General features: G+C 35.3%; 1 protein-coding gene across 1 annotated transcript in view; it reads right to left on the bottom strand.

Moving 5' to 3' along the window:
- Positions 1–26464, bottom strand: part of CCDC73 (coiled-coil domain containing 73) — a 47452-nt gene extending 20988 nt beyond the window's left edge. Inside the window, exons 1-8 of the mRNA XM_062495318.1 lie at positions 26330–26464; positions 19676–19747; positions 16271–16342; positions 15466–15501; positions 13622–13696; positions 11791–11829; positions 6433–6568; positions 4853–4932 (exon numbers count right to left, since the gene is read on the bottom strand). Coding sequence (XP_062351302.1) covers positions 4853–4932; positions 6433–6568; positions 11791–11829; positions 13622–13696; positions 15466–15501; positions 16271–16342; positions 19676–19747; positions 26330–26461 — 642 coding nt within the window. The 5' untranslated portion in view covers positions 26462–26464. The remainder of the gene's footprint in view (positions 1–4852; positions 4933–6432; positions 6569–11790; positions 11830–13621; positions 13697–15465; positions 15502–16270; positions 16343–19675; positions 19748–26329) is intronic.
- Between the last annotated feature and the right edge of the window lie 570 nt (positions 26465–27034).

Below are 27034 nucleotides of genomic sequence, written 5' to 3'. Positions count from 1 at the left end.
TTTTTTTTTTTTTTGGTATCTGTTTTGTAACCAGTTTATTCAGAGCTCCCAGTGCAGCAAATAAACAGCAAATGCTTTGATCTCATTAAATTACAACTTACAGTTCCTGGAGCCATAAATATTGTGCCCTGCTCTCCCCCTCCTCTCCCATCCTGGTGCAAGGTAGTCTGTTTAATATCGCTCTCTCCTTGAGCGCTCTGACGTTTACTCAGACAAATAGCAGAGGTTATGAATGCTGCTCACAGATAGCATCAAGAATTCTCAGTGATGCCATAGTGGTGAACCAAGCATTCAGAATGGTCATGGTTTTATCTAACAACTAAGTTTGGTCTGTTTAACTTTTCTTCACAAAACTGGAATTTCGGTTATCACAGACAGAATTATCACAGGCCAGTGGTTTAACTGTTCTGGACAAAATCATAGAACAGTACAAAAGAAAGAAAGAAAGATTATGTTGTAGCTGAAATTCACAAAGTTTTATGGAAAATACAACTATAGGTAGTATTTTTAAATATTTTTTTTCAAGAGGCTTTATTTCTCACTTATTTTAGCCATAAATAAATCTAAAATGATCTAGTCAAGTCCTAACTGTCCTTGCAGAATCAGTTACAGAACTGAAAGCCAGCAATGCTTCACAATTGTTCTATTCTGTAAGCTACTGAGGTTTCCCCCAGCTTTTGCAATAAAGACATATCTTAGTTGTGCTGCTTTTACTAGAAAGCTCTGTAATGAACCATGCAAGGAGAGTTCCTGCTGTTAAGTGGCAGAAGGTGCAAGCAGCTCTAACTTTGTGCAAGTGCAAAGGTGAACTGTGGCAGCCTGCACAGGGAAGCAGATGAATGGGACAGAGAGCACAGCTCACAGGCTGAGTGCCACACCAGCAGGTGCAAAAGCCTGCCTTGGATCTGATGCCAGGTATTTTCTAAAACTCAGGCTGTATAGTGTGCAGAAAAAACTTATTTTGTCATGAGGAAAGCACGAATCGCACAAAGTAAATCATGCCCTTGAGGTAGAAAAGATGACTGGATTTTCTTCTTTGGAAAGGCATAATCCATCTGAAAGCAAACACAAACCTAATACAATGCTGTAGGCAGGAAAAAAACAAACTAAACAACCAACCAGAACCCCACAGAAACTCCCCCACAAAAAAACCCCCACAAATTAAACGACCAAAAATAATAGCAAAGTTCTTCATGGTGAGTGAAATCAAAAGGCTTGTAGCTGCAAAAAGAATTTTTAAAATAATTTTCTAAATACATACATGTATTTTCTTGTACTCTGAAATTAATTAAAATGTCACCCCAGAGGTTTTTTGGTTTTTTTTCTAGTAGCTTTCTCTCATTAAAATCACAAGTAATATCCAAAAAATTTATAAAATACGTTGAATGTGGAAAATAATTTTATCAGTTCTGAGGTGTGCCAAGAGGGAATGACAAGGCTTTAAACCCACTCCCTTGATCTGTTGCTAGCAGCCAATACTTAGGGACATGGCTTCAAAAAAACTTCATGCCAGTGTAAGCCAAGAGTGTCCCAAAATCCCAGTCCTGTTCCTTAAACCTGTTTTCCTTCTCCATCTTGGTGTAAGTTAGAACTTCCACTTTTTTTGGCTGGGTTTTGTTTTTTGGGTTTGGGGGTGTTTCTGTGGTTTTGGATTTTTTTTGTAAAAACTAGTTTTGTTCAACACAAAATATTAATTCCACTCTCCCTTGAGGCCACACAAATACACGTCCCAGCATAAAAAAGTGGTGTGGGTCTGGAAAAGCAGCCAGCACAGGCAGACGTAACCACTACCCAAGACCGACAGCCTATGGAAACTTTACCTGTATTCAAAACTACACCTATATTTGTTTCCTCTCTTCCTAAATTGCTGCAAACCCTCTCTTAATCATTTGGGTCCTGAACAGTTGAGTTGGCTTTTTTTTTAAGCAGCAGAATGAAAAAGAAACCTTTTTCTTGGCTAGATACCAAAGCAAGCATTTTCACTGTGGTTGAAAAGAATCCTACCACACTGAATATCAAAATGTCCAAGTCCTAAAACAAATGTTACTGAAAGGAAATTTTGCCACAGTCCATTACATTACAATTTAGGAACTGGACTTGAAGCAGGCAATGTCAAGAGAAAATTAATAAGCTCTCTAAATAATATTTCTTTCCTGAAACCCCAGAAGAGTAAACCTGTGCAGAACAGACTTCAATTTCACTCAAGATTATTGTTGTACACATTTAACATCCTCATAACACTTGCAATTTCATTAAAATTGGAGGTTAGTTTATTTTTATCCATAAATGTTAAATAGTATTCACTAACTTCATATTCCCATTAAGAACAAATGTGTGAGATCATCCAGGTCTGAGTGAAAGTAATGGCTGTGATAAGAGCTGACAACCAAATTAAGATTTTAGTACCATGGATAGTCATTCCCATTCCAGCACTGAGACTACAGAGGAAAGAAGTTTGAACCCAGAAGTTGTCAGAACTGTTAGAGGTCAGTCAAGTCTTCAAGGCAGATAAAACCATCTTTAGAAGTTGTCCCAAATTATGCTGATATTATGACTTCTTTCAGCTATGAAGCAAGTGAAAACAGCCTGGTAATCTCTTTTCAAAACTCTTCTAAATATTCCAGTTCAGATTGTTCAGAATAGGTTGGTCAAATACTAAAAATCAGTAAGAAATTCAGAAATAACCACAAGAAAGGAGCTTCCTGCTGAACTGAGGAAGCTGGATTAAGTTTCAGTTGACCCCCTTTTTCTGCATATCTAACAGTATTTTATTTAAAATTCATAACCCTTCATGGCTGTAAGAATCATGAGTACAGCTGAAAAAAGAGTGGATCAAATATGTTTGATTGCTGGAGTACATAAATCTCAATTTCTCTCTCACACCTATATTACCCATTAATTTCACTATGTAAAACTTCACTAAACATTTGTTTTCTTACCTTACAAATTACTTACTCTCAGAGAATGCTAAATAATTATTTTTTCTTTTTTTCTCACCAAAAGCAACAAATCCAATTTACTGTGACGCTGAAATTTTTTTAAAACTCCTCACTTTCTTATTTGCAATATACTACAATAAAGATATGCTGCATTTTAGATAAATGCTCCTGTTTCTGTCACATGCAAATTATTTCCCTTTTTTTAAAGGAATTGTACAGTTGGAGTGTACACAATGCACAGACAAAGTTGCTCTCAGACCATCAGAGTTATGTGATGATACCAGCATCCTAACAAACATGGCTTTCCTACAGAGGAAAGTTATCACCACTGACACCTTCCAGTATTTTTCTGTTTTTCTTCCATCCATCAAATATTCCAGATAAATAAATATGTTTTATATATAACCTATCATTTGAATTATGTAGCTAAATAAACATTTTTAAATGCTGTAAGACCTAATTGTGACATAGAAATAAATTTGAGAATTTTTCCAGTGTTCTACTTTACTGTTACTATGGATTTCAGTCTGCTTTTATGATGGTAAGAGTTCTGAAATCTTTAATCACTTCAAAATTTGATCTTTTTGACACTGAGGTTTATCATATTATATTCTAGTATATAACAAAAAAAATCCAAATTGAATTCCTTAATTATTTTTACTGTGGCTAGACTATCTCCATGTAATAAATATGAAAATTAAATAAAGCACCAAAGAAGGTAAGAAGGAAACTAATAAAAAAAATTCAAAATGTCTATATTTCAAGATAAAATTAGATTTTAAGTCCAGCTTTTAGTGGAATCATACTCCAAAGGACCTTAACAATAAAAGGCTACATGCTCTTAAGAAGAAAAGAAACAACAATAGATTCAGGGAGAATTTTCAAGAACTGTTGTAACTTCAAATCCCATTTTTCAGGCAAAGAAAGGTAAACAGGTATCAATATGACCCAAATATAAAATGGTCATAGTCCCTTTTCTGCATGTACAAATTATCTGCTCCCCCTGCCCTTTTTTTGTTTTCAAAAACATTCACCAACTTGGCAAAGATTCCATGGTAATTCAAAGCAATCATCTGGAAACTGCGGATTAACACAAGGCCAAGAAGATGAGATAATCATACATTTGATGCCTACATAAAATCATTACAGAATCTAAAGGAGAAAAAAAATAAAAGGAGGGAAATAAAAAGATAAGGAGATATAAAAAAGAAACGTGGTGTGGAAACATACTGAGCTTACAGAATAATTCTGACTTATGAGCATCCTTTTGTCTTTCTCTTGTCAGCTCTTAAGAAACCACTCAAAGGGAAAAGAACACTATTCTTCCCACTATTACCTATGTTCCAAACAAGTACTTGGCAAAGAGGAGTTTCTGAATAAAGGCAGTAGAGAAGAGCTCAGTGACAACTTCCTGGTAAATAGAATCACCATAACCTGATGTCTCAGCTGCCTTGTCACAAAATTCTCCACTTCAGAGATTCAGTTACACATTTTATCCCATGTTCAAGCTACCAGCTCGCTTCCATGGCAACTGCTCCTCATGTTGTATCTCTGACTAAACTGAAAACACTGCTACCTTCCTCATCAGATGGAGAAGAGATGGCAGCACAGCACAGGAAGAAGAGAGGTTACTAATATTTAGCAAGAAACAAGGAGGATGCTGTAGAGGTAAATAAAAATTCACAGGATACAGAAAATTCTCAGAGCTGCTCCAGTTCTAACTGAAGTGTGTGTAGAAGCTAATTCAGCCATGAGTCATAGAATGAAAAACAGTTCTGCTGTTTGTCTGCTACTCCTATTAATATGTCAGCAGCTTTCTGAAAGGCCCGAAGAATCACAGAATCACAGAATATTCTGAGTTGGAAGGGACCCACAAGGATCATTCTCCATTCAGAAGTGTGCATTGTACTTACTTCCTTCAGATTACTTATTTCAGACTCTTGTCTTTTATTCACTGATGCTAGTTTCTTATTGTGCTGTATGGCTTCCTGTACTTTAAACAAAAGTAAAAGCATGGTAACATATAATTTCACATGTGAACAAATATACGATTTCTTACTGCAATATATGTACATATAATTTATTTTAAAAAGCAAATTTAAAACTGCAAATATGATTAACCACATTTTCTGTGTAGTTTGATACCACATTGGAGGATTAAACCAGGTGGTACCAGTTGTCTACACCTTAAACAATGACTTCAGACTTTTCTGTATGTTGGCTTGACTTTATTAACTGTAATTTAATTTTTAGTGTCTTATGATGTCATTTTAGTAGGACTTCTAATCTTGGTTTTATTTTTTTAAAGCTTTACTTGTAATTTTCTGATGAGTTTAATTATTTTCAGACAAACACAGAACACAATGGGTCACAGAACAAATTAATAATGGAGTTAACAGAGGTACAGTTATAGGCATATAGGCCATGGAAGACAGAAAAGCATCAAAGGATAGCACAGCAGAAAATTCTAATAATAACTTTTACTCCTGCTGAAAGGGAAGGGAACTTTCTTAAACCTTATAAAGATGAAGATGACACTGGGAAATTCCACAATGAAAAGCTAAAGATATTTACTGGCTCCTCTACTTTTTCAGACAGCTCTATTCAATCTTTGTGTTTTGATCCTCTGAGGCTCCCCTACATCCTTTTCTATTTTATGATTCATCTTCATTCACCCCTAATCTTTTTTCTTTATTTTCCTCAATAGTTTTCTGGCACTGCACTTGAATACAAGGACTGTAGACACCCAGAATGTCTTTTCCTTTTCTGCTAAAGATGGTCCACCATGGGGAATGATGGACAAAACCCTTACTGCACAATAAGCAGTTTTGCAGTTTTGAATGAGAATATGTGCTTAAAAAATTAAAATACTGAAGAATGTAACTGCTATCTCCTGATTCAATTTAGGAAAACCCCCCAGAAAAACAAGCAGGCCAAAATTGGTAAAACTTCTTCCTATCTTTCAGCAAAAGTCAAGTGCTCACTCTCTAGCTTTGAAGTACAATCAGCAGACATAGCTTAGCCAGTAATGTTCTGGATTTAAAATTTTTTAAATTGAATACAACAAGTAACTTGAGGTACTGAAATACCACAAATATACATAGAATATGTTACCAGTTTATTCAAACTAGATTTGAAAAAAAAAAATTAGTTTCAGGCAGAAACTAAAATTTTGGTAAGATTAAGTAAATGAAGATGGTTTTTTGGTGTTTTGAGGGTGGTGGGCTTTTTTTGTTATGGTTTGGTTTGGTTTGGTTTGGTTTGGTTTGGTTTGGTTTGGTTTGGTTGATTGATAGTTCATCAATATAATTTCCTGTGTGGTCACAGACATGACTGTAGCAGTGGATCAGCAAAGAGCACTGAGGAACCTACCAAAATATTTGATGCTTGGCATGGGACAGCTGCTATTTTTCTGAGTTTTCAAGTGTCTCTAACTCAGTGTTGTCAGAGCACAGTAAAACCAAGTGCTGGAGGACATTTAAGGAATACATACCACTGTGCTCTAGTTTGCCATGAACACCTTTTACTATTCCAAACCGAGATGCAATAGTAGCATAACACCTCTCAACTTCATTCAGTTTCTTATGATGCTCCTCTTTTGCTGTTAAGTGCATCTGCAATTTTTGATCCTGTTAGGAACATAAATGAAGCACCCATTTAATGACAGTAAGTAGTTCTCCAAGTGCTTTTGAATATAACGGTATAAATGCAAAATCATTCCCAGAATGTTTCAGTTGTGTATTTCATATCTAATGAACTTTCCCATTACCAAATAGCAAGAAGAGAGACAGAATCATCATGATAATCAAAGGACTTGAGCACCTGACATTTGATGAGAGGCTGAGGGACCTGTGACAGTTCCAGCCCGGAGAGGAGCTGTGTATTTACCAGGGGAGGTGTGTGTGTGCAAGGAATAAAGAAATCACAGCCAGACTCCTTTTGGTGGTGCTCACTGACACAAAGTGAAAGACAGGAAATTTCACTTAAACTTGAAGGGAAAAAAAATTGTTGTAAGGGTGGGCAAACACTGGAACAGGTTGCACAGGCAGGCTACAGAATCTATCCATGGAGATACTAAAAACCAGCAGACATGGCTCTGTGACCCTGTGCTGAGCCATCTCAAGAGACTCCATCCATTCCAGTTCTGGGCTTGTAAAAAATGACACAGCCAAGGGCAATTAGGAGAGAGTTCGTGTATTTGACACACTTAAATAAAGGAATTTCAACACACCTGCTAAAAATCAGAAGTGCATCTATTACTTCAAAGTGGTGACTTTTAGATTAGTAAGACTAACGCAAATTAATACTCCATGCTTCCCAGAAAAATATAAATAATCTTTCAATGAGTAATTCTTAACTCTTCGGTATCAATTAGCAGTTCTAGTATCTTGAAATATCATGGAATCACTTTGTGTATCTGTAGGGGAAGTTTCTAACTACTTTACAAGCATCTAACATTTCATTTTGCTTCTATTCACATGCTGGTCTAATACCACAAAGAAACCTACATGGTAATTAAGTACAATATATTTAATGAATTTCACCAATCTCTCTCATTTTGTGGAAACTGTTCAGTGACACATTTTTTAAAGCTACTTGTTATCCTTGTAACACTAAGATTTTTGTGTTCTTTATACTGTATTTTTGTTGACAGTTTTGTAGGTGCTATGGTGAATTTTAAAATTCATTTTCTCTGAAGAGAATGGGTTAAATTAATTCCTCGGAAAGGACAACCATTTGTTTAGGTACCTAATCTATTTCTAATCTACAGTAGAGCAACACAGCAATTAAAAGGAACTGGGCCAAATTCATTCCTGTGTGTAAATTCGAGTTACACCAGGATGCATCTGGCCCAGTCTGGCTTTGGCAAGGTTCCACTTCCACACAGTAACTAATGCAATACATGTCCAGGCATCAGATGATAATAAAAGCTGATAGTAATCAAAAGAAATGACCACCATAAGACTAGCAAAACAGGATATACAATACAAATTTCTCATGTTTTATAAGGTATGAAATTAAACACACTACAGCAAATGGGAAGTCATAATGGAAGCACTGGTAAAGAAACACCACCACTTACAGAAATCACTACAAGGAACATAGGTTGAAAATATTCTTATACTTTCCTCTTTTTCCTAATAATAAATTAACTGTTGAAGATCTGTGCTTCACTAATGATAGGAGGGCAATTTTATAACAAAAACATTAAAAGGAAAGGTTTTCTTTGTTTTTCCTGGTAGTTACCTTAGGTATATTCTAAGAGTTCAATGAACAGGGACACAGCCCTAATTTGAGACTTGAACAGCTTGTGGCAAGCCCGGAGGAGTTTTTCAGATTTTAACATGGATTTTTTCTTAGTGCTATCCCAATTCCTTTCTTTAGTCAGCAAGATAGTGTTAGTCCCTCCTCCTCTCTCAAAAAGTTGAAATATGCTTTGCTAATTCACAGGGCTCTTTCCAGGGGAAAAAAAAGGAACTGGCCCGCTCTATCTGCAAGAGTTTTATTAAGACCTTAACACTTGCCTAAATATGATTTTTGATGGTAGGCTGCTCTCCAGCCTTAATGCACAGAGAAATAAAAGCCTGAGTATGTGATTCGTCTCCTCAGAGGGAAAATGTTGTAAAACATTCTTCCATAGAAGACAATCAAGAAACACCAGGAGACACTGCAGGATAGGGAGTAGATGACCCTGGAGTTGGAGTGAGACCCACAGAATCTTGGTTCTTCTTCCTTATGTCTGATACTGCAAGAACAGGAATTATTGCCCTGCCCTCCACCAGTAATAAAGATAAGCTGTGATGGGGAGGGGAATTGATTGTGGCCATATGGCTTGTTGAGGCACAATGATTTCTTGGTGGAACTAGACCCGAGAAATAGCTCAGGGTCAAGTAGGGGACTGGAGAAACACAAAGAGGGAACTGCTCATATCTCAAAGATATTCTGGAAATGGAGTCACTAGTCAGAGGTACTCAGTGAAGCAGAAGGTGGTAATTGGGAGGTGAAAGTGTCAGAGAAACAAAGGAGATGTAATGGCATGGAGACCTAAGGCAAGAGCACATGAAAATTATGCAAAGGGCTACCAACTGTGGGTCTTTGAAATAGAAATTTTTTTCACAATAGTTCCTCCAGTTCTCACTTTTTCTACTTAAAAATAATTGAGTTTAATATATATTGTATCACTGCCTCCTCACTGTTTTTAAACAACATAGTATGATTACAGGCAAACTCCTAAAAGATGCAGAAAGGAAACAAAACCAACATTCCTATCTTAGATTATTAAGACCAAACGAACTTTTAAAGTTTATTTAACAGTATGCAGTAATTACTTTTTTATTCATTTGACAGCTACACCTGTATTAGAAAACTAAATGGTGGCAGGGAAGTTCTCAGGAAATGCCTGTACTGTTGTTAAAATATCCCTGACAACATTTTGGTAAGCAGTTCCCGGGCACAGTTCAGGTGACTCTCTGCTGGGGACAATGTGGGGCATTTGGGCCCAAATTCCCTCTTTTCTGAAGAGTGGTAGGGTTTAATCAACCCAGACCATCTGACTACAGCTTAACTAAATGGTTTCACATATATTTAGTTTCCAGTAAAAACAGTAAGGGAAGACAAGAACAGATGCCACACGCAGAGATTTCAGGCATTCTCTAGTGTACCATCTCTCAGGAAACAAACACCTGACCATTTTCCTCCAGTTACTTCCAATTTCAACAGCAGGAAAACAAATACAATACAGAGCCCACACTCAAGTGTGTTCTATCAATTGAACTGGCTTTGTAGTAATCTCCCTGCAGCCTCCTGACTGAATGAATCCTACTGCCCATATGCAGTGAGGTGCAAAACAACTGCGCACCACATGCAATAATCAACACTTCTATTGTGGGGAAAAAAAGACAATAATAAAGACAAATAAATAATAAAGTACAAATAAATCCTTGATTTGTTTGTCTCTCTACTGTCTTCCAATAGGAAGCAAAACCTTCCACTATTTCAAAATGATAGCATATATGGTAAGAATTATATCAGCACTACTGGATAAAGCATAAACTTAACTGGACAGCATGCTAAAACATGGTGTATATGTCAAGTATTAACATTGCATATACTATTCTAAAGGAACAGAATTAAAGGGACAAAAACAGAATTAAAAGCTACATCAGTAAGGCACACCCAGTCCCCAGTGCACACAGAAGCTCCTTCACTGACTGGCAGGGTTTCTAAGGTGCCAGATATAAACTGAACAGCATATCTGCTTACTCTCAAAACACACACCAGAGAATGATCTAATCTGTCTTTAACAAAATTGAAATAGAAATGGGTCTCAGAGAAATGACTGGTTCAGAATTTCATCCATTTTATTTTTAAACATTTTGCCATTGGTGGTGACCTACACCTACATGGGCAGCTACTACTTTGATCCCTTGAACGTACCACTTATTTAAGTGCAACTGCTCAGGGAGTAAAGTTGGTAGAATTTGACCTGGTCCAAAACTGCATTAGCCCACTACTGCAAAAAGTTATAGGAAAGAACTCACTTTTGTTTACCTTGTGGGGTATTTTGTTTTCATCAATTCATATCAGAACATTTTCCCTAAATAAGTCCCAACTGTATGTGCTCTGTTTAGTACTACATGCAAAAGAGGATTTCTAGCATCTTGCCCTCCACTCAATAGCATTTTAGGTTACCATACTCTGTATCAAAGCAAATGCTTTCAAAATATCAAATAATGAAAAGTTTTGGAACATAAGAAATACATTTGTTTAAGCAGCATAGATGCATTTCCGCCTTACAGAGAAGGTGGTGTCCTTTAAATATTCTCATTCATGTGGAAGACTGAGCTTATGTGTTATGAAAGAAAGATAGTATGTGAAATGACCTAAATGTAAGTCCAATTATTCTGTATATTTTCAACACATTTTTAAATCAGCTGCATTTTGGGAATAAATGCAAGTTAAAAGTGAAGTAAGACAAAACACATTTTATGTTGCCTTTGATCTTTAACTTGTAGCCTTATCTCCCAGGTCAGAGGGCACATTATTCAATTTCACCATATTTTGTGTAAAACCACTGTAGCGTTGAAGATGACTTTCAGTACAAATGTCATGGTACTTAAAGCTAAACTGGACTCTAGTTTTTTGAGCTTCTTAATTAAAATCACAGTTTGTAATGGTCTGACAATATTATCTTTATTTTTTCCAGTTGAGCAGCAGCAGAATTTTCACAGCATTTATTCAGTCAAGCCTAGCAATGTTTCTGTGGCTCACTCTTTCACTTCCTAAAACAGACAACAGGGTTCAGAGCCACTATGCTGTCACTCTGGGTAAATTTATTCCCTGTGTCAAAGGGAGTAAGCTGCACTGGAAGAAATCTAACTGAAATCTAAACTGGTCAGGGAAACTGATGTTAAGAACTAATTCTGAGGAGTAAAAAAGAGTGAGAGGAAAACGACCAGTTTTTCTTAAAAGCAAAACCAAGAACTGCTAGGGATTATCTACTGCTTTTGAGATTATTATGCTAGATTTTATCAGAGTAATAAAATTACATTGTTTAAATCACAGTCTACTAAAAAATCCTTAACCTACAAAAAAGAACAAATGTATCAATTCTACTTTAATTCAGTGAGGAAAAAAAATACCACATAATGAACAGTAGCAATCATACTAAAAGTCTAAAAACATTGCATTTGTAAGATTTTCAGGTTTAAAGATGATACCTCTTTGTGTTACTTTAAAAATAATCATATATCATCTAATTATTAAAGTCAGCTAATAGTAGATTATACCCTAAGCATACTTTTTTCATTAAAGCTCTTCCTTCTTTTTCAAACTTATATTATTTTCTTACCATTTCGTTCAGTTTCTTTTGTAAAGTGTATTTTGAGATCTGTGAAACAACAGAGAGTTATTCATTAAATGGTATTTAGATTTTTTCTGACAGAAACCCCCATAATTAAGTATTGTTATACCTAGGATTTAATTGCATTTGTTATTAATCCATCTAATATAGCAATGCTGGTTTTGAATTAATGATGGCACAATTTCATTTATTATTAGATTCACCTTACTTCATAATGTTACTTCAATACTCAAATTATGTAAAACCACTTTACACTGATTTGTTACTAGAGGAGTTTTGAAAAGTGCATTAATTCTTGTGTTTTCTGACAGGCATCATAAAAATAACATGCCAATGGACCACAGCCTGGCAACTAGACTCTTACAAATAAACAGGGAAGAAGACAAAGGTAGACATGGAAGTATTCCTTCAACTTCTACAGGAACAGAAGTATGTTCCCTGTTGGAAAAAAAGCCCAAAAATATCTTATGAGGTATTTTAAATAGTAACATATAAAGATATAATGTACTAATCTCACATGCTTTAATAATATAAAGAAGACATTAGAAGATAACACTATTTAATACCTCACTGACAGAGTATTTTGATTTGCATAATACTTAAGTATGAGAAGGAAAAGCAGAGCAATGTCAAAGAACCCAGAGTGTACAAATATTATAAGGAAATATTATTTCTAGGAAAAAACCTAGAGAACAATCATTTTAAGGTAGGGTTCTGACTCTGCAGAGAAGAATACAGAATTGAATTAAAAATTCTTCACTCTTGTATTGGGCTCATTTCCAAACAATTTCCCTGGGACCACATGTCCATTGTGACCTCCTGCTTCCTCAAACCACAACAGATTTCCTAGATCTGAACTGTACTTGACACAAATGCTTGATCTGTGAACATACAATATTTAAGATAAAACTTCTTAGATTTGTGGTTTATCTTAAAAAAGAAAGGCCAGTGGGATCTTTCATTTCTCTTGCTGTCCACATATTATGTTCAGCAGACCATGGAGGGATGGATATTCTACATCAGCTGTATTATACCAAGGTCTGAGCCAGGCAACAAAACACTTAGAGCTATTGCTCAGGAGGCCAGCCATGAAAATCGATTTCTTTTGCTCCTAAAATACATTCTGTGTTAACTAAGTGATTAAACAGTCTGCTACCAAGTAAATCCTTCCATTATAAGAGATTCTAGTAAGAACCAACACAAGTTTCAAAATCATAGCAATGATCCATTATAACCATTTTGTTTTCAATAGAATGGTTATCTCACTCAGTTTTGGGTTGAAAAATAATTAGTTCCTGGTAATACCTGAAATCTGGCAATGCATTACAATGCTAGTGAACCATTTTCAATGTATCTGCCTTGGTCTTAAGCCATGGATCAAGTGTAAATACAGAAACCTCCCAGTGAAACAGAGGCAAACACGAAAAAACACAGGGAGCCCTGGAAATTGGAGGACCAGGTGAATATTTAGTTCTGTTGAGGAGTCCAAAACCAGGGATCCCAGACAGGTGAGAGGTATGAAAACAAGAATGTGAAGAAAGAGGAAGGCTGTGAAAATGAAAATACATTTCACACACTGTTTGGACTTTCCCTCCTTCTGCTGGAGGAAAAGAACATTAGCTGGAAGATTAACTTAAAGTAGTCTTGACACTGAAGACTGGAACAGAAACTCAGTGTTACAAAGTGAGTTGTCCTAGAAAGACTAAACAGTATGGCCTTAAAGGCCCTCTTAAAACCAGCAATCTTCTTACTAGTAAAAAACCTAAAACCAAAACACTTGTGTTCCAAGAAATGTTATTTTTAAAAAGCAATAGTTTACCTGTAATGCTTTTAATGTTTCTTTCAGTCCATCAATTTCTTTTTCTTTTGTTTCTACAGCAAGTTGGTATTTTCCCTTTCAACAAAAGTTGTACTTCAGATTTTGGGCAGAATAAATGCATTTACAATAAGAACTTAGCAAAAAGAATGTCAAAAAAATAAAGTGTTGCTCCGCTATCCACAATTCACTGGTGAGTAATTCAGCTAAATGATTTTAAAATTTAGGTATATATTGCTATAAAAAGAAAAGTGAAAACACAATAGTATATTTTCACCACTTATGACTGTGTTCATTAAGTCTTAAAATTGTTTGTTATCAGAGAGAAAAGCCTGACAAAGGCAGAGGTAATATGTTATTTACAACAAAGATACTAAATTTTGAAACAAAAGGTATCAGGTAAAACCATTTTCTTACCTGCAGTAGCAGGATCTTCACATAAAAAACCTGCTCAGTTTTCCCAGTCCACAAAGAGTGAACTGTGATCTGCTATTGCTAGAATCACTAAACATATGCAAGCACATTATACATATATATGTGTATACATATATATGTATATATACTTGCATATGTGTGTGTGTGAATGCATGTATAGACAAACATACATATAGAATTTGCATATGAGAAAGTCAAAGGACTTCAGTATAAATAAATCTGGTAGAATTCACTGGCTGCAGTCAATCCAGTGCAGACCAGAATCTAATACCAGAGGATATTCCAGAAAACACGAATACATCCGTTCAACCACCCCTGCACATTCCAATCATTTCCAGCAAAGTGCTGGCTGTGCAATCCTCCAAAACCACTCTGATCACCTGTAGTACATATAATCTAAACTGGTGCAAAAATTGGTCTTTCAATTCTGTCTTGATCTTAATTGATTCTTACAGTTGCTTTGGTATAAAGTACTGAAAGTACTATTCAATTCAATGGAAATTGTTAGAAAGAAAAATTAATTAGCATATAGTTTAATTCTGAAGCTGTCATTAAAAATACAAATCAGAGACTAATAAGTGTGTATATGTGGACAAATTAATTGCCTTAACAAGAAAAAATTCCAAACTCCTAATCAAGAAAATTACTCAACCAGGACATATAAAATAAATAGCAATAAATACCAATGCAGAAAACAATAATATTTTGATATACTTTCAAGCCATTTAACCAGTTTGCAAATTTCTATGCCAGTTCTTATGCCACATCCAGCACATTCATCTGCTCTAAACCACTGGGAAATTTAAATGAAACAACAGAGGCCACACACAGACATTCACTGACTTCACTGCTCGAAACAGGTTCATTGCACACCAAATGTAAATCCTTCATTCAGAGGAGGAGATCGACATTCAGCCTGGTATAAAAACTTATGTAGCTAACAAAAGCCACATGTATTCAGGCAAAAATTTCTTATTTCAGTTTAGGTCAAGTACCTTAGGAAACCAGCTAACCTAAATCAATAAAATCCCTATTAAAATCTGGTTTCTCTAAGGCAGAAATGTTAGCAATGTTATTTTTCGGTATTACTTGTAAAGGCCAATTAGCCCAATTTAGCCCAGCCCTCTAGAATAAAGTAAATTTTGCATAGCTGCAATATGGAACTATCAAAGAACACTCTTTCCTCAAATTATTTTTAGCATAAGCAGTGACACTTAACAAGTTGTACAGTCTACGAACAAAAAACAAGAAATAACAAAGTTACGAATTTCTTTTGCAAAGGCCATAGCAAGAAACAGAACGTAACTGGAATATACTTAGTTTATACTTAGGACATGTTTGGTAAGTTTTATATCATTATCATTTGCTTATGCTCTTCTTTGGATGACAAACAACAAGTAATTGTAGAGTACCTTTTCTTCTTCCATGGCAAACATCCTTGCCTGTAACTTGGTTGTCAGTCACATAAAAAAAACCAGAAACCAAAATAAACAAAAAACTCAGAATAGCACATGGCAATAATTATATTCATGCAATGTAACGAGACAAGATAGTTATATTAACCTGCATAGTATAATTCCTGCTTTTTTTAAAGCCAGATGAAATGTAGAGTTACAGAGAGGTTTGCAAATCTCAAATTATTTTTTCAAGGAAGACACATAATTGCTTCTCAGTTTCTTTTCTGTGTGACATGATTGTGATGCAGAATTAATGACAAATTCTTCATCACTATGGACAACAGTTTCAATTCCTATGAGCAATCTCTGCAAGGTCTCTCAGCACTTGTGTTTGCTCACTGTAATATGAAGAATAAAATGCAAGAGTGAAACACACTTTCAAATGATGAGCAGGGTAATTTCTGGGGCAGGTCTTTTACTATGGTTTATGAATCTACCCTTGCAGAGTGTATGCTACATTAGGGGGGGAACCAAACGAAGCAAAACAATAAGGAAAGGGTTAGAAGAAGCATTATCTTCTCTAGGAGGTTTTTGAAATATAAAAATGAAAAATGCCAGGAGGAGTGGCATCTGGAAAGAACTGCCAAAATACAAGCAGAGTTCTGTGGCCAGAAGAAAGGACATGATTATTTTTTTTTTTTTGGTATATTCTAACATTTTATATGCAATAGAAAAATATTTTTGTACCAACTGGTAACTTGCTATGATGCCATCATATTTTAAAATCCCACAGTCAAAGCCAAAGGCTTTATTTTGTTACCTGTTTTTTAAAAGCTGCCATAGCTTCTTTGTTTTGTTGTTGCAGTGTGTCAGCCTGATGCTGCAGAGTTTCCTGCTCATGTGAAATAACAACAGTGTGAGTTAAATATTATCTTGGAGCAAGTGATATACAAAGTATTTCAAGAAAAAGCTGATTTATTGTTTAATATTTTTAGAAAGACAGAGCTGACTAAAAAGCCCTGAAGACTAAAAGACACATTTTTTAACTGGTAATTGTCTTTTTGGTAGCAGCTTCTCCTTAATTTTTAACAGGTAACAGTTCTCCCCTCTGGAATACAGACCTTTTGCTAGGACTTCTATAAGCAACTCCATCCCATGAGCCTGCAGAAACAATCCACATCCACTGCCATCTTAAGACAGCACTGGTCCAGGTACTTACAATAGAATTTTATTACCCATTAAAATAGAATCCCATTGAAAAGTGACTACCTGTTATTCTGTTTATAGTAAAATTTTAGTCATTTAAGAAGCTGCCTGGGAGAGCTGAAGGAGTGCAGAAAAGACTAAGTGTAAGGCAATAGTATGAGATTTTTATCCTGCCTGCCTGGCTTTCCTCTCATCCATATAAACAAGAAAATGAGTGAAGATGTACTTTTTCTGTGATATTATTTCATAACATAATCTCATAGGCTAATACTACACTCTACAAGTTAGAAATCTCCAACATCTTTATACATCATGCTTCTCTATAAGATACTTCATCTTTACCATGGAAGGTATCTATGGAAGACCAGGTTTTTTCAGTTCCAAACACTGAAATATATTAGGTAAAGGTAGTTAAGAGACTCTGTCCTTGAACAGCTATCTCAAAATACAGATGGGTTTTTAGCTCAAAAATATTAGTGTGAAGCAGGAAAAAATCCTGTAATGACTGCACAAAAATAGATATAAATTGAGACTTTTAGAAAGAATGAATGTGAGAGAATAAGTTGAAAATCTGTTTCACACACCAGGAGTCAAATTTCTTCTGCTGCCTTAATAGAAATTGTGGGTTTTTAAACTCAAATTCCCTTCCAAAATTGCTGTTTTCTCCAGCAAGCTGGTGTTCCTTTCACATTGTACAAGTGAGAGCTGTTGCCTTTTGATAGAAGACCAGAATCCATGGACATAAGGTGCTCCATATCCATTTACTTATTAATTCACCTTAAGATGAGTAGAGAAAGTTTTGATTTGTGTGTAACAAACAATGCAGAGTGCATAAAAGAATAATCAGAACCGCATAAAAGTCTTGAGAAAGGTTTTCCTCAGGTTGTCCCTTAGCCCTGTGTCCAAGGACAGGTTCTCCAGGGGGTGACAGGCATGTGAAGCTCACTAGTGAGGCAGAGGCAGTTCTGCAGGGACAGCAATTCAACTATTCCCACTGCAGTATTCCTGCTCACCACAGGAATAAAATTTTATATCCACAACACTGCCAGATTAAGATGGCACTATAAAATACAGGAATTCAAGCCAGTATCATGGAATAAATTATGTAGATATCAATCTGGTTTCATTAAATAGTCATCCTTTATACAACTTTATCATAGACATAATGGAAAAAAACCCCAATGCTGAACTCCTTATAGCATAGTGCTTTCTTGAACTGTATACTCAAGTGAGTTATTTTATTTTCAAAAAGACAGGGGAGTGTCTATAAATATTCATTTTCGAACAAGCCTCACAAACAAGACTATCTGATAAAATTATTATATTATCTCCATCAGAAATTCAGGCTTGGAAGAAATTTTCCATCTATGACATGCACGTGTGATGCAGGGAGACTGAAGAAAAAAGCGGGTGTTTTTTTAAATATGAACAAAATTAGCTTTGATATTGTAATGTTATACAAGTATGAGCATACTCACTAGATTTAAAGGAATATATTCTCCAGTCATTCTGTTTTCCCTGCCTGAGTGTATTTTTCTGAAGAGCAGCAATATATTTATAAAATGTAGACAAACATTTACAATATTCTACTATGACTTAGCTGAAGTAATGTCTTTATTTCAAACTAGTTTGTAAAATTTAAGGTAAAATACAATGAATGACAGAAATGTTGACTCAAAGGGGAATCTATGAAGGAAGTGGTAAAACAGAACCTTTGATAAAGCAGAGGAGGATGTCCATTTATTGAGCTACTGCTGTGGTCAATATGATCCTGCATTCAGAAACAATCGGGTCACAAATCTAATTTAAATGTCCTACTTAGAATTTTCATCTCACTGGAGTCTCCAGGACTGGAAATTCATATTAGCTTGTTCCTTTGAAGTTCCAGAATATTTGCTCACGTGAAGTTCCCAAAATCTACCACTCATTGTTTACATCAGCTTTACCATGTGACAATGTTAAGTGCAAAGTACAGGAACAGAGTTGACCTCACTACCTGTAAGTCCCATCCTTTTATGAGTGGTAAATTAAATTGCTGTTAAGGTCTTAGAATGACTGAAAATCCTCCCTTCTGAACCCAGAATATTAAGCACTGCAATGCTAGGTTAAGAAAAGCAAAAAAGGGTTACAAATTGAAAGCACTCTTGCTTTTACAAATATAAAATGTTTCCTGTTTCTGTGTGCACATATATATCTCTCAAGAAAGAAAAGCACAGAGTTAGGATTATTAATTTAAGATGATTAGGATGAACTCCAAGATGAAATAGCCTTCCTTTACAACTCAAATGTTAAATATCCCAAGATCAAGGATGGAGCTGAAATTATTGTTTTTTCTGGGGTCGTAAAATATACGGAGTGAAGCCTTTTATCTTGTGCCCTAGTGACAGGGGTCATAGGTTTGATTGTATTAAAGAAGGGAATGCATTTCCTAGGAAAGCATAACCTCAGGAGCCCTAACTCTGAGAAGAATGTCAGACTTATGTTACTGAATATTTCATTCTCAACATTTAAAAACTGACAAAAGCACTTCTGAGCATCGATAACATGCAAGTTAATGGTCAAAATAACTTTTTGGGAAAATCACCACTTCCAAAAGATTGCAAGTGAAGTTGTTTGCTGTGCTGACATTTGCACTTGCCAAAGCCAAGCATAATACAGAGAAGCTGCTACACAACTTCCCCCACACTGATGTGTCAACATGCCTCATGTTCAGCTAAATGTCTTATTGCTTCAGTATTTCCATCTCTTTCGACTGAAGATTGCCAAGTCATGCCAAATGTTATTATATTCTCTTGGTAAAAACATTTCTAAGCAGAGCATAATCCAAACCAAAATAAAAGCTACTGTTGTAGCTGATGTACTGATGGTAATGACTAAACAAGAAGCTACTGGCTAGCACTTTCTACTACTGAAGTAAAAACAGCTCTAAAAAGAGGAATTGTAACAAATCACAATTTATATTAACATATTAAAATTCAACCTCAGCTGATAAAATACTAAAAGCCTGCAGGAAAATTACCTTCTGCCATTCAAGTTCCTGTTTCTCTATAACGATTTTATTTATTTGGTCTTCATAATTATTTTCTGTTTCCTAGATAAAAACAAACATAAAAAAAGTCAAAATACCGAGATGAAAAGAAATTCAGTGACATGCAAAAGTGTTTCAAGAATCCATTGTAGTCAATGATACAGATAATCATAGTTCAAGGCTCAGAATATTTGGGATATCTTAAATATTCAGCTCAAAACATTTGAATCTTTATTCTATGTGACATCTCCTAGGACAACTGAAACGTTTGTGTCAGCAATTACTTCTGTTATCATGGAAAAAGTGAAATATGTATCATTATTTTCTGTGCCAAGAAACCTTCTGACCTACCCAATAAAAGAAATTGAAACAGAATCATGGGTAATCAACACATATTTCTGATAAGATATTTCTGAGCTACCAGAAAATCTAAGACCATTACTGAAGCCCAAATTTTCCTCCATAATAGCAGGAAGGTGCATTACAGATCCTGCTCTTGCAGAAGCACTTAGTCAAGAAACAAACTACCATTTTTGATAATAAATGAGAGTCACCTTCTCATAATTGCAGTTGCTAAACATTTATGAGAATTTTCCTGAAACATTCTGGTATTGAAGTTAATTTTTCCTAACAGGACTCATCTTCCGTTTGGAGTCCAATTTTTACAAGCACTGGCCTTAATCTGTCCTTCATGGATCCACCACTCGAAAAAAAAGGAAGAACAAAAGGTTCCCCTATGAACAGTCACAACTTCCTGCAAGAATAATATTCAGGATTTTGATGCATGTCATAAGCAACTCAGCACTGTCCTGTCTTTTGCACATAGTCAAAATAATTAATATCCTTCAAGGACCTGGAGAGCTACACTAATGTGTCACTGAGCTTCAAAAAGGCTGCTGTCCTGCCTTTGCTCTGCACACTGACAGCCAGCTTGGAAAAGTGACCACTTTAAGGTAAGCCTGACTTCTCTTTGATGAATTGTTGCACCAATATTTACTGAGGTCTTGTGCTTGGCACACTCTAGCAAGGGCCAGACTGACTGTGAGGGTAAAAGAATACTCCAAATACTGAAAATACTCCCCAAGAATACTCCTAATACCTGAACTGTGCATTTTGATGTATTATGTGCAAATTTATGCTGTTTTTTAAGTTCACTACGGTTTAAATCTTGCAATCTTAATTGTTGGAAAACTTCAAGTACTCTTGAAGTGACTCATACCTCAAAAATCGGTTAGAACCTTTAGGAAACAGTCACAACTTGGGAAAAAAAAGGCCATCAATCTCTCTAATAAAAAATAAAAGAAGGCCTCAAAAGGATCATTCTCTTAATATTGGGGTTTAAGTAAAATTCTACTTTTGCAATTCTACAATTGCAATCCCATGAACCATTATTTGTCATGAGACTAAAAGGATCCACCTCTGGATGAAGCAATACCTTTCCTGACACACTGAAAGAACAAATTGAGGCTCTTTCTCTTTCCTAAGTGAAGAAGATAACACAATTTTTTTTGGCTATAAAATATACGGCATCTTTAAAAATGCAATTCTTTCTGAAGCCCAATATGAATAAGGGTTCCAAATTTCTGATTCAATGGTATTTGCAACACTCAACAGTTGATGCAAAACAGTTTTGAAGATTTTGCAACCCTTTCTCACTTAGTTCAATATTTGATTCACAGTCCCACTACTTATCAATAGAAACAAAAGAGCAAAATATGTCCCAAGGGATTCAAAATAGTTTTTTGACACTGACATCTTTCATAGGGTTTTAGGGTCAAAACTGACTTCCTTGATTAGCAGACAGTTCACAGGCACATGTGTGGAGTGAAGCACACTTCTTTCCACAGGAGGCTACTCCCAAGCATTTCAAGAGATTCTTGCAGGTTCTAAATATGTGCCTCAGCACTCACGTAAATTTTACATATAAAATACTGAATAGACATTTAAAATTAAAATCTGGCTCACAGAGAACTAGAGAAAAGGTCTCCAGCTCTTGCTTCTCTGATACATACTGGTAGAATACAGATGGAGAATAAACCTAAAGATTTCATATGACTTATGGTAAAAAAAAAAAAAAAAAAAGAGAGAGAACTTAAAAGATTATCAAAAGATTATCAGTGATTCCCAGTTCTGCTTTAGCAAATAGTTCTGCAGAGTTGCAATAATTTTTTTTCCTGGTACTATTCTCTAAGTACTGAAGGAAAATAGATCCCCCTAGCTTCCCTTAAGTGATAAAAACAAAAGGTGTAAACTTCAAACATCTATGCCATTAAGCAATAAATGCTATGAAAATGATATATTATCAGCAAAAATCTTGCTCAAAATTGTAACAAAATGGCATTAAATTCCATTTTAAGCGAGCCCTTTGCTGTGAATACTTAAGAGGATAAGAGCCATAGTTCTAAGTGAACAACACTCCTCCATTTTTTTCCCAGATTATAAGGGTGGATCTGGAAGCTATCAAAAATGTGCATGTAGGTAACTATTGTTGAAAAAAATAAACATCATAAATACTCAAACTGAGAATGACAATTACATGATAAAAATGCTCTCAGGTGATACCACTGACAGTTAAACCATATCCATCATTATTACATCTTCCAATGGACACTTATATTTTACCCATTTTGAATTGAAAGCTTTCAAAACTTGTGAAGCACTTTTTTTTTAGAAGTTCTATCAGCTGTTCTATAAGACAAAAACATTTTTGTTATACTTGGGAAAATGATACTGTATATAACTCTGATGAGGGATCAAAAACCCACAAAACCTTAAAAGTGTTCATTTTTATTAGATGCCTTAGGACTACATGGATTTAAGTGTTTTTATAAAAGAAGACTACCATAACAATAAAAGAGGAGTAATTTGATGGTTTATTTACTCGTTATAACCTTTAGAAAGTGTCAAGCCTTCTTTAAAGTGTTTGCTTCAGGCTGTAGTTTTACAAGATGGGCTGTGGATTGGTCAAGCCCCCTCGATTCTTGACCCTGAACAGATTTAGGAACAGAGTACAGCTGGCTCGTGTCCAAGCAGCCAAAACTGCTGCTAGGTACTTTTATTATCTTTTTTGAACTTACAGTCTCCCTCCTACAAAATTGCACATCCAATTTTCATGTAGGTCAAACAGTACTCACAGAAACTACAATTCCTGATTGTTTCATACTATAATTAGAAATTCCTTCAGGAATGAAGCAGACCAGTACCATTTTTAGTAGACCTCATGGATATTGTTCTTAAGCTTTGTTTCCAGGACAAATGTTAAAGGAAGAGAAGATATTCATAGTAGCATTATTCTGACTTTATTTCCTGATAAAACGTTGGATTTTTCATAGTTACGACAGTCAAAAAAATAATAGCAACCTATATTTGGAATCTATTCTCAAAAACATTCTTTTTCCAGATAGAGAGACAAAGAAATTTGTACCAGCAACTACTTTTCCTTTGGAAATTTTTCATTGGTCTGTCCTTGACTCCACTGCATAGGCTACAATTACTCTATATTTAAATAAATGTATCAAAATATATTCCTAGAAAGACCTGCATTACAACACTCCACTCTCCAACTGCAAGTAATCAGCTCCTAATCAAAAGCTACATTAATCACTAACACAGAAATTATAATCTAATACACTGCTTGCTGACTCAAGCAACAAGATCACAGGATGTCACAGTCATGAGATCTGAAATTTCAGTGCTGTTTATTCTCTTAAATCCACATACTTACTTTATTTTTTTTCCAATACTCAGCTGTCCTTGTTTCTATCATTTTATTTAAAAACAAAACAAAAAAACCAAAACAACAACAAAAAAAAACCCACAAAAAAAACACTAATTTACACTTAGGTATAAAATCCAGTTGAAAGACTGTTAGGAATAAAACACACTCAATGGTATTGTCTCAGTTGACAGCAGAGCAAGACTGGCAGACATGGAAGTGAAGGGGATATCCAGCACAAAAGAATCACTGGCTTGGTCAGTGCTTGATGAGTGGCAAAGCTAAACTGGAAAAAGCAGAAGACACTCTAAATATTGAAGTGTGAAGAAATCCCTGTGGGGCAGGGGAAAGAGAATTGTAATTTTTTTTGTGGATTTTAATTACTTGCATATTCATATTATGCCAATTCCTATGGAGAATAAAGACCCTGTGAATAGCCAAAGGAATAAAGTGAAGCTTTATCAAGTATAACTATTTAAGCAATGTATTCTTTAGAACAAACCTGGGATTTCTTCTGGAAGATTAAACAAATGAACTGTCCCTCACTCTCAGCAACTCTTCGAAACTGTTTTTGAGAGTTTAACTACAGTATTATGACATTGAGCAAAGATTGCATCAAGTCTCTCAAAAAATTTTCATATTTAAGATTTTTTTTATTGGCTTCATGCACAAATTTCTTTTTCTTAATCTGAATTTATACTGCAGCTTAACCAACCATTCCAGGCAGTTTATTAAACTCAAAATACACAGTAGGTCCTGCCCAAAGAGTCTCCTGTTGAAGTGACAAGCAAGACCAAGAATGGGAAGAAAAATAGAAGCAAATAGAAGTAAAATATTCTCATCTGAGGCCAAACCAGAGGTCAAAGACAAAACTGAGAGTAAAATGCATGGTTCTGGCTCTAGTGCCTCCCTCAGGTTAAAAGTCTACTGAACCCCACAAGCAACCTGGAAAGGAAGTGGGAAAAGTAGTAAGAAACTTACAGAATGTTCAGTTTTACTCCACTTTCTGATGGGGCAGATGACACAGTTTAAGTTGTGTGTTTCATTCTTGGCCGTGGGAAAATTAGCATGTGCAAGACAAGCGCTGTAATTCTCTGAGTTATCCCTGTATTTTGGTCTAGGCACTACCTTTCTCTCAAGGCTGATTAAAAATTTACAGAATAACCTCACGTTAACTGAATTTGTAAGAATTCATAGCTAAAATCAGGAGAGGGTTTTTTTAGAGGTATTTAAAAAAAAAAATCCATACAAAATTCTACTTGAAAAGATAAAAATGAATGCCACTAGGCATAAGCCACATTATTCAATAACTATTGCTTCTTCAAAACACTAATGTTTTATACTTCAAACATACTAAGCAAGCAGCCCTGAACTGATTGGTAAGTCAAAACCAATCAAAAATGCATTCAAGGGCACCCTAAGATTTCAAATTGGCTGTCTGTAAAATGCTTACATTTTTTTAACCTAAATTTCTAACTGAACAGGTAAATATATACATATGTATATATATTTTAGGGTAAAGGAAAGCACAGCTATTTTAGAAACTTAGGACCATGTCTTAATTGTGAAATTGGCTCTTAGCATTTGCATCAATTTTGAAACTACAAACAACTTTAAGGCAAAAATTTACTCACCCCTCTGAGACAACTTTTACAAAATCACAATCACTCTTGTAGTATGGCAGACACAAAACAGGCACAAAAACCCAAAGGAAAATGCCAAAAAAGATGACATTTCATGGCACTCCATGAACATTTTAGGCTCTGACCAAGTGCATTAAAAGTGCAACATTAAGTTAGCCATGTAAATTTGGCTAAGTGGTCTTATAAAGAAAAGTATGCTCTGATTATTATAATAAAATTTAAATTATTCAATCTTTACTTTTAATACTAAAATAGTTTGACAAGACTAAACACTACCACTTCAACACAGGTCTGGGGATCACATCATGGGGGCTTTAACCAAGAAAGTACCATCATGAAACCTCTTTTTTTTTTTTCTTTTTAATAGCAGTCATTCTTTTGTTTATGGCCTTTAAAGAGAGGATTATAGCATTTCACTTAGATCAAAATAAGCATAAATCAAGCATGTCCTCAATACTAATATTTTAAAAGTAATAATACACGTCTTTTGAGCAGGTCAAATTCATCAGATGAAGAAAAATACATTTTAGGTCTTTCAATGCACACAAACAGTTCAGAAACCCTAACGGGAGAGATAGACAAAAGTGTTTACATACACACAATTGAAAAAGTAACCACAGAAAACTACAAGTGAAAAATTAACTACAAGGAAAAACAGCTGCCTTTAGCAGCACAGAAGCAATTTTACCTTGGTACTACTACAAGAGGATTCAGCTCATCTCAGAAACAAAACGCCCCCACTCCCAATACTTAATACACTATTATTGTAGGGGGTCTAGTTTCATAAACTAGAAAATGTAAAATGGTGAAATAAATTGTTTTTAATATAGTTCTTTGCCTTCATAGGTAATTCTGAAAAGCACAAGTAAACAGCAAAAATCACCACTTTTCTGGCAAATGGCAAATCAATTCTGAAATGAGAAAGACTTAGGGACTTGGCAAATATTTGGATTCTTTATTTCCACTTTGTATCAAAGGCTGCTCTTAAAGAGAAGAACTATAATGTAGCTTATTTTCTCAATAGCCTGATTATCAAGTCTAGCAAGTTCTTACGTTATTACATAAAAACCAAATTCATTGCCATACAACCCTGTTGCCTTTGTGCTGTCTACAGGGAAATTTGTAATACACCCGATACTTAAACCCATTCTATTTTTAAACAAAACCCTGGTTGGTGAATCACTTAAAATACATCATTAGCCACACTAATGCAGCATTTTCTATGATTACCTACAGAGAGACAGAAATAAGACAAAGAAAGACCAAATCCAAGATGAACAAATTTACCCTTCTAATCCGCAGTTCTTCTATGGCCTCCAATAAATTTGTTTTAAAGTCTAACAGTCGAATGGAAAGTAAAGTCTCTGATGGACTTGGAAGAGTAGAGTCAAATGCCCGTGCTTTAAAGTCTTCATCCATTCTTTCTGCAAAATAAAGACAGGCATCTCCTCTCCAGTTTGTATGTAAGAGAATGCTCAAACTGCAAAACCTGCAAATATGGAAGCAGATTCTTTTTGCAAAGAGTAAAATTACTACTTATAGACACTAAGCAATTACCAATATTTTCATTTAAAACTAATGTGCAATACTGTAGGAAAAAAACCCGAACAGATTTATCAGTAATTCACAATATTCCTTACCCTCTCCTCTGTATTTCTTGGCTTGGTTTTAGTTTTAAGCAAGAACTTTGATGAGCAGGCAGAAGTAGTAGAGGTTTTTCCCAGAGTCACTGCCCTGCACTGACATTAAGGTGCTGCAATGATCACATCATGCCATGAAAAAGCTGTGGCCTACATTCAAGATGTCAAAGATCACAAGACAGGCTCAATTTTAAAAGAGATCTTTGGGCTGAAACTAGGGATTTAAGGTAATGCTTGCAGTCTCTGCATCTGAATTTTAACAAGAAGTCTTTCTGATTTTCTTCCTGCAGGATCTTGTATCAAAATGTTGTACTCTGAGCCAGCTGCATCAACTGTTGTCAAGCAAGGAGTT

This window comes from Cinclus cinclus, chromosome 6 (assembly GCF_963662255.1).
Source record: "Cinclus cinclus chromosome 6, bCinCin1.1, whole genome shotgun sequence".
NCBI classification, from domain to species: domain Eukaryota; kingdom Metazoa; phylum Chordata; class Aves; order Passeriformes; family Cinclidae; genus Cinclus; species Cinclus cinclus.
The sequence above is the reverse complement of the archived record's forward strand: the minus strand, read 5'-3'. Positions and strand labels throughout refer to the sequence as shown.